General features: G+C 38.6%; 1 protein-coding gene across 3 annotated transcripts in view; it reads left to right on the forward strand.

The window, feature by feature from the left end:
- Positions 1 to 10,110, forward strand: part of LOC119784139 (1-phosphatidylinositol 4,5-bisphosphate phosphodiesterase beta-1) — a 168,498-nt gene extending 158,388 nt beyond the window's left edge. For 2 of the 3 annotated variants that reach the window (XM_038286056.1, XM_038286055.1), the window contains exon 33: positions 8,750 to 10,110. In XM_038286056.1, the coding sequence (XP_038141984.1) occupies positions 8,750 to 8,974 (225 nt within the window). In that variant the 3' untranslated portion in view covers positions 8,975 to 10,110. The remainder of the gene's footprint in view (positions 1 to 8,749) is intronic. The other variant, XM_038286054.1, reaches the window with a different exon arrangement.
- Positions 10,111 to 10,851: the final 741 nt, after the last annotated feature.

The raw sequence follows: 10,851 nt of genomic DNA on the forward strand, positions 1-10,851 counted from the left end.
ACTTTCTCCATACATTCCTTTAGGTCCTGCCAGTATATATCAATACTAGCACAACCCCAAAATACATGAAGGTGATTGGCTCTTTCTTCTCCACAGCCTCTCCAACATCTAGCATCTTGGTTTTTCTTTTGCGCTGGAGAAAAGAAATATCTCACAATGCACTTCCAGCCGAATTCTCTCCACGAGGGGGAACATGATGTTTTCCAGTTTTGCCTAAGTATCCCCTCCCATGTCTCCACCGTCCACCTCCCTCCCGTCTCTTTTTCCCATCGTTCTTTTATATATAACGTATTTCTTCCTTTCAGGTTCTCCACTCCTGAATATAATTTTGATATTACTTTTTTGCCCAAATTTGATTCATATGCTCTGATAAACATCTGAATTATCCCTGTTTCCAATTCTTCAAAGCTTATCTTTTTTTTAATTTCCTCAATAACATGCCTTACTTGCAAATACCTAAAGAGGTTTTTATTTTCAAGGCCAAATTTTCTCTTTATATCTTCGAAGCTTATTACTTTCCCTTTTTCAATCAGTTCCCAATATGATTTCGGACCCCTCGCCCACTCTCCAAATGTTTTGTCCATTGTGTTCGGTTTAAAATCTGAATCATGGGCTATCCATCTTAATAGACTAGTCTGCTCTGTCAAGCCGTGCTTTGATATCATTTCATGCCATGTACTAATTGACAGTTCTGTCCATGGATTCATACCCTTCTCTAATTGTTGTTTCAATTTGCTGTCGTTGATTATGGCTTGTAGAGGTATTTTGGGTGACATAGCACATTCTATGTCTTTCCACTTTGATTTATATTGAGGATCACATATATTCAGAAGAGGTTTTAGCTGTGCCGCCTGGTAATAACTTTTCAGACAAGGAAGGGCTAAGCCCCCACGATCCTTGGCCAGCTGTAATGTTCTAAATTTAACCCTTGGTCTTTTCCCTTGCCAAATGAATCTCGAAATTAATTTATCCCATTCTATAAACTCTTTATCTGTCACCCCAACCGGAAGAGTGGTAAAAAGAAACATTAATCTTGGTAACACATTTGTCTTAATCATTTCTATTCTGGAGGAAAAGCTTGTAAATGGGATTAAATTCCATTTCCCCATGTCTGATTTTATTTTGGTAATTAGGGGGTTGTAGTTGCAACTTTTTAAGTCAGATAGGTTACGGGGCAGTTCTACTCCTAAATATCTCAGAGACTTTGATGACCAGTCCCAGTTACAATTCTTTTTGATCACTTCGTCCGGAGTGTAGTTCCAACATAGAACCTGGGTTTTCTTTACATTAAGTTTGTAGCCCGACAAGAGGCCAAACTCGTCCAAGATCTTTTTTAGGGCTGGGAGCGAGCTGTCTGGCTGAGAGAGGTATATTAGTACATCATCCGCAAACAAAGCTATGTTTTGTTCCCCCCCTTCCATATGTATACCCTTTATATTTCTATCCTGTTTTATCCATTGGCTTAGAGGTTCCAAATATATTGCAAATAAGAGTGGACTGATGGAGCAGCCTTGGCGACAACCTCGTTCTAACATGAAGTGGCTAGATAAACTCCCATTAATTTTTATCCTAGCTGTGGGTTGGTGGTATAACGATTGTATTGTCTTGATAAAAATTTCACTGAAACCAAGTTTTTTCATTACCGCAAACAGAAAGACCCACCTGACGGAGTCAAAAGCCTTTTCTGCATCCAAACCTAATATAACTGCCTCAGTTTTCATTTTAATTATATTTTCTATCACTAGTAATGTGCGTCTAACATTATCTTGTGTTTGTCTCTGTTTTATGAAGCCTGTTTGGTCTAGATTTATTATGTCTGGCAAGATTTTTTCCAGGCGTCTAGCCATTATTGCAGTGAATAACCTATAATCTAAATTTAACACACTAATTGGTCTATAGTTGGCACATTCCAGTTTATCTTTTCCATCCTTAGGAATAACAGATATATAAGCTTCTTTCCAGGAGATCGGTACCTCCCCACTCTTCAATACCCAATTAAAAGTATTTTTTAACAGTGGGATCAGTGGTTTTCTAAGTAATTTATAAAATTCCGAAGTGTATCCATCCGTTCCAGGAGCTTTATTGGTCTTCAATCTTGAGATTTCTGAGTTTAATTCTTCTTCTGTAATTTCCCCTGTCAACATTTGATTTTGCTCCTCTGTTATCCTAGGTAACTTTAATTTCCCTAACAATGTTTGGATTTGGTCTTCATTTTTAATCTGTGTTTGCGAATATAATTTTTTGTAATATTTTTCAAAACACTTATGAATCTCTACTGTCTTATATTTTACAAGATTTGATGCCGGGTCCCTTATTCCTTTGATATTACTATTAGCCTCCTGCTTTCTCATTCTATACGCGAGATACTTAACTGATTTACTTCCGCCTTCATAAAACCTTTGTTTTGTATATAACAATTTCTTTTTAATCTCTTCATCTAAGATGCCATTTATCTCAGTCTTAATTCTTTTAATTTCTTTATTTTTCCCGTCATCCAAATTATTTTTATGTTCCTTTTCTAACCTCTCTAGCTCTGATTTCAGTTGAGTTAGTTTTCCTTGTTTTAGCTTTTTTAGATACGCCGATTTGGCGATTAACTTCCCTCGGATAACTGCTTTACATGCATCCCACAGTACAGTGGGAGAAACCTCACCGTTATCATTCTCATTCACATAAGTATTTATTTCTTCCTTAAATTCCTCCAATGTATACCCCTGTAGTATTCCTGCATTGATCCTCCAGAGGGTTGACCTTACTTCCTGAGATATTTCCAACGTCAGATATACTGGGCTGTGATCCGATATATCCCTTATTCCAATATCACATTTTTCCACCCTGTGTCTATCCTTATTAGACATTAGAAAATAATCGAGCCTAGAATAAACAGAGTGAGGTGAGGAGAAGTAAGTGTAATCTCTTCCTTTAGGATTTAGTTCTCTCCAAACATCCATTATACCAAGTTCTACCATTAATTTCCTAATCTTTTTACCAATTATAGATTTTTTCCACCCTCGATCTGAACAATCAAGTTGTGGGTTCAGCCTTAAATTTAAATCTCCACCACATATTATAATTCCCTCTCCCTCTATCGCCAATAGGTCCAACATCTTTCTATAAAATGCCCAGTTAGATCCAGGGGGTGCGTATATATTCAGGATGGTGGCCAGCTCACCTTCCAGTCTGCCCTTAACCAATACAAACCTCCCATCTTTATCTATAATTTCTGAGGACCTCTCAAATCGGGTTCCACCTGAGATGAGGATGGCTACTCCTCTCCTATGTCCACTTCTATATGATGAATGAAATACTTGATTAAAGCCTTGTCTCTGAAGCTTGGCATGTTCTTTGTCCGTCAGGTGGGTCTCTTGTAGCATTGCCACCCCCACACCTTCCTTTTTCAACTTCCCCAACACTTTTGACCTTTTTATTGGGTTGAGCAGACCATTCACATTAAATGACACTAGTTTTGTTAACCTTTTCTTGGTATTAATTTCCTTGTTTCTCTCTGCTATCCCCGCTCTTCTGAGAACCTCTGTGCCACTGATCTCCCAAAACTGGGTTGAACACATAAACAAACAAACCAACTTTCACTAAAGAACTAGTGAATAACAAAAACAAAATAACCTCCTCATATGGGGTCCTTGTTTTGACCCTTTTTGAGATACGATGGTAAGTCTGATCATAGGGATGGCCTCTCCCTTCCAGAGGTGGAGGGCCCTTGATGTTGGAGCAAATTTTTTTCATGCGTTTTTCATAGATCAAAAACCAAACAATAGTGCTCAAACACATATATAAAGAAAAAAAGTGCTTAACCTGTGGGAATGCCCCGACCATTTATTTATAACAGGGAAAATTACCTCGAACAGTCAGGAAAAAAAAAAAAAAAAAAAAAAGAGAAGGAGCCCGAATTGTATTCATCCTGGTTCATCCTTTTAACTCAAACACGAGAATCAAAGTTTTTCAACAAAAATCTTTAAACAGTTTTTTTCTTTTTTTTACTTTTTTATAACTTGGATCAATATTCCCAGCCATGAAACGGAGTAACACCACTTTTACCTTACAGATGTTCATTCCTAATCCTGACCTCTCCTAAAAGACTGCAAGCGTTGTTTGTATCCAGGCAACGCGTCTTTAGTTGTTGATCCCTTCTGGGCTCCGCTGGTCTTCCATGTCAGGCTGCCCTCCGTTGGTTTTATCACTGACACAGGGAGTCCCCTCTCTGCCATATCCTTAGTCGCCTCCTCTGCTGAGTTGTAGACTCTCGTTTCTCCCTCGTAGAACACACGCATTTTGGCTGGGAATGGTGTCTGGAACCTTATATTTTTCTCTCTCAAAACTCTTTTGGCCTCTGCGTATTCCCTCCGTTTCTTTAGCACCTCCGGAGCATAATCATGGTCCAGAAACACTTTATTTCCCTCGTACAGAAATCCCTTCTTCTCCCATGCTTTTTTCAGGATCTCTTCTTTAATTCTGAAGCTTGTAAACTTTACCACGACGGACCTCACTCGCGTTCCCGGGGAGGGACGCACCGCCAGAGCCCGGTGAGCTCTCTCTATCTGGATGGGAAGCGATGGCGGCAACTCCAGCTTTTCTCTCAAAAGGCTCTCAATAAAATCCGCCACTGACCCCGCGCCGTCCTCCGCTCCCTCTTTGAGACCATGGATCCTAATATTGTCTCTCCTCGAACGTCCCTCCTGGTCCACGAGTCGTGCCTCCAGGCGTTTCTGTAACTCAATCAGCTCCACAGACGCCCGCTCCACAAGCTGCAGACGGTCCTCCGCTTCCTGAATCCGGTTTTCGGCATGGTCGATTCTGTTGTTGGCGACTTTAATCTCGTTCTTTATTTCTTTGAGGTTCTCTGAGTTTTCCTGCCGAAAGTCCCGCAGCTCGGTCAGAATCGTTTCCAAATTTGCCATATTCAGGGGAGACTGGGACTCGTCGTCTCGACTTTTCAGGCTTGATTCCGCGCCCTCTGCTGTACGTTTTGGCTCTCTGTCCAGGGTAGCTAGCTCTGCATCTAGCTTCACCGTTTCGGGGCTCGCTCTGTCGTGTCGGTCCGATTTTTGAGATTTTCTGGCGCTTTTCCCTTTTGACATAATTAAACGCCCTATATCGGTTAGTGTTTATCTGTTTTTCGTTCCTTAATTGACAAGAAAGGGCTGAAAAAAAAAAAACTTCGGTCGGGAGCTCGCACTCTATGCTGCCTCCATGTTGGAGTCACCGGAAGTCTCCAGCCGACTGGATTTGACGTGATATATGTCCGTTCTTTGAAGCTCAGAAGGACATAAAAGAGAGAGGTAGAGAGGCATGAGAGAAGGAGGACATGCTTTGGAGAAGGTGACCTTGAAATGCGGTGCTTGGTGGGGGTTTGATGAGACCCTGCTGTGAGCTGCTGCTCCAACATTTCAGGGAGACATTCTTCAGGAGTTGCCTTAAGTCAAAGGCAGTCTACCTACATCACTTACTGTATGTGTTTGAATCATCTGCCTCATTAAATTTTACTGCCTGCACTTTAAAATATTGCACTGCATCATATACTAAGACAGATAGATCTATCAAAAAATAAGAGTGATGGGAAACAGTCCAATGTCCTATGGAGCTTTAAAAATGCAGTTTTAGCATCCATTTTTATGCAAGTAGAGAAAATTTGAGCGTCTGCCAGCAAAATGGGAAATGGAGCCATTACTACTAATTACCAACTGTTTAGTTGTAATAGAATTTCCATAGCCCAGTGAACAGCTTTTATATGTTGTCCATTTGATCTGTCCTTTCAATGGGGAAATACAGTGAACTGGCTAACATTGTGGCCTGTCTGTCTGACTAACATGAAGTTGAATGACGTCCTATTTTTTATTCATGGGGTTTAATATGATAGAGGGAAAACTTGGAGCTACAATAGCTTTAGCTCTTCTGCTTGGCCTGTTCATAGTATCCCCAGTTACACTACCTTTTTGAAACCATGCTGAGATCGGTCCGAGCACAGTAAACGAGTTAACTGTTAAGTGTAAATGGCACGCACAACTGAACCGGACTGTGCCAGACACAACCGAACAACGCTAACATGGTACTAGTCCATCAGTAGGGTGTGGCGCGGTTCAGTTCTGACTCGGTTCTCAGATAATAAAGAACGTATGAGCAGACCGCGTCATCTCCTTACAGTCAGCCTCTGTACAGGGGCGGAGCTAGATGGAGACGGGGGATGGCCATGACCACCCTTAGCAAATCATTGGCCACCCCTACCATTTTTTCCCTCTAATACAGATGATGGCAGCAGTAATACTCTCAAGTGGAATATTCAAAACATAAAATTTTTTTGTGGTTAACTATACACATCAATATACTAACATTAAAGATAAGTTCATGCTCTTTTCAGAACTAGATTTTGTGTTTTATGGGGTAAAGGGTAAATCATGTGTCTCTGCAAGTCATCTAGGAGTCTTCAGTGAAATCATAGATAAATAACAATTTTAATAAAAACTTATGTAGATAATAGTACTTGTAAAAATATCAATTTTATGCAGAATGTTTATTGATACAAGTAGGTAAGTAATGACAATGATGATTGATTTACGCCCCAGAACTCAAGACTGAGTATTATCAACCATAACTTTTATCGAGAAATTACGGATGTTTAAATATATATCTCTATTTGTTAGCAAAGGCTGTAGGAAAGTATAGTTTTTCTTTATTTAGAAAATATGGATGGTTTGCTCATTGATTGTCCTGTTGGAATAGTGTAGAATTACCGTGAGGTTCTGGCGCCTATCGGCTTTCAGCCACCCCTCGGTGTATATTGGTTATTGCCAGGCCACCCTTTTAAATGATTTCTGGCTACGCCTCTGCTTCTGTAATCATGACATTTCAGCCATTTATTAAAATACTAGCTTCCCTACCATGCCACACGATTTTCAGTGATGATTCTGCTTAGCAGTGTAATGAACCTCAACGTCTGTCATTGTTTCCTGCATTTGTAAGCCCTGATTAGACTATCGTTTGTCGTATCCACTTCCCTAAAGCCGACTCTGTCAAGTAAATTCACCAAAGGCTGCCTTCTTCGTCTGACTCTCCGCAAACAACGAAATGTCACAATTATAACCAAACATCCTGAATGTTACAGGCGCCGCCAACATTTGTGAGATCAGACACTGATGTTGGACAAGAAGGCCTGGTTTTGCTCTTATTCATCCCAATAAGGACAGATCTATAGTAAACCCACACATCCACATCTTTAAAGATCCTCCGGTGGGGACGATAGGCATGTTGGGACAATAACAATCTATTCCTAATCTGGGAGCTTGAAGTTTTGCAAAATGTCTTGAAGTAAATGTCTTGTTAGGGATGGTTGTTTTTCTTTTTGTCAGTTTTATAAGCCCCGAGTTATTTTTGTTTAAGATTGTGATCATTTTTGAAATCTTTATTTAACTGGGACTGTTATTGGTCTCAGGGTAGGTAAGTGGATCTTGTAAAACTCCTGTAAGGAAATGCAGGTATTTTTGATTCTTCAGAATGCTGGAGTGAGCTGGGAGACTCTGACACCATTCACGTTAAGAGCGTTTTCTTTTAATTACTGCCCTCCCCTGGGAGCTTGCTGGGTAGTTAAACAGAAATCAGCATTACGGCAATTATTGGCTCACAATGAAATGAATAGAATCCTGTCATCTGTAATCATTGGGGGCGTCTGTGCCTTGAGGAAAACATCGTCTTTCTATTACTAAGACAGGAGGGAGTGTGTAACAGATGGGTGCAAAGAGAACACAGGTCGGCATCATTAGATTTAAACTTGGCAGCTTTTTCTGGAATCTTTAAGTATGGATCAGTTTTAGCTTGCAGGACCTGATCTACACATATTTATATAAAATATATAAAGAAACCCTTAATTACGGCAGGTATTTTGAAGAAAACTTGAATTTAATTTTCACAAAAGAATGATATTAAATGTTCTAAATATTGATTTTAGGTCAATTTTTCTTAGAAGTAATGAGTTTTTTTCTGTGTTTTGTTCTTTATTACTTTTACACATTAAATAATATCCTGTAGGGGAAAATCTACACTTCCCTTTTTATGAAACGTTTTATGTTTTGTTGTTTTAGAGCTTAAAAATACAAATCAACTTTTGGCTGCTGTCTACCGCAGATATTTAACTAAAACCATGAGTTGTGTTTTATGAAAAGGCTGCGTAACACCTCTGTATTTAATCAACTTTTCTTTAGCTGACGAGATTTGATTTATAGCTAAAAATAAAATGTAAAACAACACTTTGCATTGATTGTAGAAAAATGTTTCCACAGTTGGTTGCATGTCACAATTTTCTCATCTGTTGAAAATTTGTCTTTCACATGTCAATGTCTCCTTTATGGCTTGTGGTAAACATGATGTCTTTTGGCTTTAATTCTATATAAACAAACGTGCACTGAAGGTGTCAAAATAATAACTATAAAAATAGTTTTTAAGTTAACAGAATCAGAATGAAATAAGACAAATTCTTAGCACACTTTTTATAATTTTGCCTGCTAACAAAATATTACAAAAATATTCCCTTTACGCCTGTTAAATGGCATTTAAATTAGCAGAAGTTTGTGGTTTTATTGGGAAAAGATTTAAGGGTGTGGAAACGTCTACAAACCTTTGTAGCTCTGATTAACTGACCATACATTAATAGGCTGTATACTCATATAAGATTAAAACCTGTAGCATTCTTTTTAAAGCTTTTATATGAATTCTAAACTGGAAATGTGTTCTTTTTCTGCAGCTGCAGAGTGATCTGGACCAGGAATACCAGGACAAGTTTCGCAGACTACCTGTGGAAATCCAGGAGTTTGTTCAGGACAGCAGTAAGACCAAACTTTGTGATGATAGCCTCCCTGCAAACCTTGTTGCCTCCTTAACAGCAGAGAGGCTCAACCACAAGGCATCGCAGTCTGAGGACGACATAGAGGAAGGCTCGTCGGAGCAAGTTTTTGACACCGCCCTTTAAGGATCTAACTTTTTGCTTCATAGATGGACATTGTTGAGGTTGTGACCACATATTTAGGATGAGACTGCGTCGAATTTGGTCCAACTTGTAACCAATTGGAGGATTAGATCAAATCTGAGCCTGAATGGGTGAGTAGAGGTCCCCTCAGCTTGGAGTGAAGTCCTGTCCAGAAAACTGTTTCCTGTAAATAGGTCTTTTTGTGTATTTGTATGTTAATCTGTATGTTGTCCTCTCTTTCGGCACGGCCACAGGATGTGTTACTGAACACAAATTATGTGAAGGAAATAACTTACTTGAACTATTGCACAGACAGAGGAGTTTTCTTTTTATCATATTGGTTATCATAATGCTGTGACAGTCAGAGGGGTTTGATGTGCCAAGATCTGATTCGTCTTGAACGAGAATTTCAGTTCAGTCGACTTGCACTGTCAAAAAAAACCTTTACATACCCAGCCTTTGAGGTTTCCATCTTTAGACGAATATGTTACACCGCCTTATTTGCACTAAAGCTTCACTGTATAAAACACTGTATAACTCTAATTTAACCTAGAGGCACTGGCGGCTTTCTGGTTTGCTGTTTTGTTCTCACAGAACTAAGCCTAGGTGTTGCTGCTATTATATATATATATTTTTTTACTTTTATTTGTCTAATGTGAAATTCGGCTTAATATAATCATTAGTCATTTCTCAGTCTAATTTTGTTTTTGGCCAGTTTTTAATACATTTTACATTGTTTACTGCCAACTCTGTCACACCAGGAAGAGAAGGGAAGGCTTTGTTGTACAGTGTGTGCATGCAACTGAACAACTGTAAATGTTGAATTAGCTGTGATAACAGGTGTTTTTTTCTTTCTGGTACATTTTGATTGAACCTGCAAAATAGCTGACCTGATGTGGCTTTATTAACACTGTGGAAACGGGACTTTAAGATGCAATGCTTGGAGCATCAAGTAAACAGATTGATTGTTACTGTATTTACATTTTCCTGTTCAGCTAAAATGTCAGACCAAGGACAGTTTCCCACAATAAGATCTTGCTTTTAGTCAAAGTAAGTGGTTTTCCGACTTTTGTACTTGGTTTTATGCTTAAATCTCAAAGTTTACAACAGATGCTCGTACTACAGAAAGAACCAACCCCACCCCCACAGACACACACACAAAATCGACCTTTTTTCTGAATATTTTGCCGGTTTGAAGGGTTTTAGCTGCAAGTGACAAAAATATGTGGAAAAACCATTTATCCTAATAGACGATATAACAATCAATAATGTTATACGGCCATCAACGTGTTGCCTACCAATAACAAATTAAATCTGGCCATTTTAAATGTAATGTGGCAAATAAAATGATAATAGTAACTTCTCAATTATGAAATGTTTTTAGAGAAATTGCCAATGACGTCATATGGTGTTAAATTACTGGCCTGTAAACTCTAAGGGAAAACATGTAGGTCACATCATCACGACTCTCTTCCTGATTTTAATGGTTATGAATTACATAAATGTAATTATGTTTTTGGTTTGCAAGCAAAAATAGATAAAAGTTGTAAATTAAATCCATAATTAGCTCAGAAAACCATAAAGAGAGAAAAGTCCTCAGTTTTTTCTCCTTGATGAAAATAATTGCATAAAAACCTTTGTTTCTAAAAAAAAAATGCTCTCAATATTCTGATTAGCTGCTGTTTTTACATTTTATGTATTTGAATAATTTATGACTTTATTAACATAGTGTTTTTATTTTTTGCTTAAAATATTGTTGGCTTTATTATTTCAAAATGGACAAGACTTGCCCCTTTTTGGGGTTAAGATATCTTTGATGGTTAGAGGTCTTTATACACAGGGAAAAAATCAATATCTAGCAAAGTCTTGAGGAGGTAAGT

This window comes from Cyprinodon tularosa, unplaced genomic scaffold (assembly GCF_016077235.1).
Source record: "Cyprinodon tularosa strain WSP-4 unplaced genomic scaffold, ASM1607723v1 ctg22, whole genome shotgun sequence".
Taxonomy (NCBI): Eukaryota; Metazoa; Chordata; class Actinopteri; order Cyprinodontiformes; family Cyprinodontidae; genus Cyprinodon; species Cyprinodon tularosa.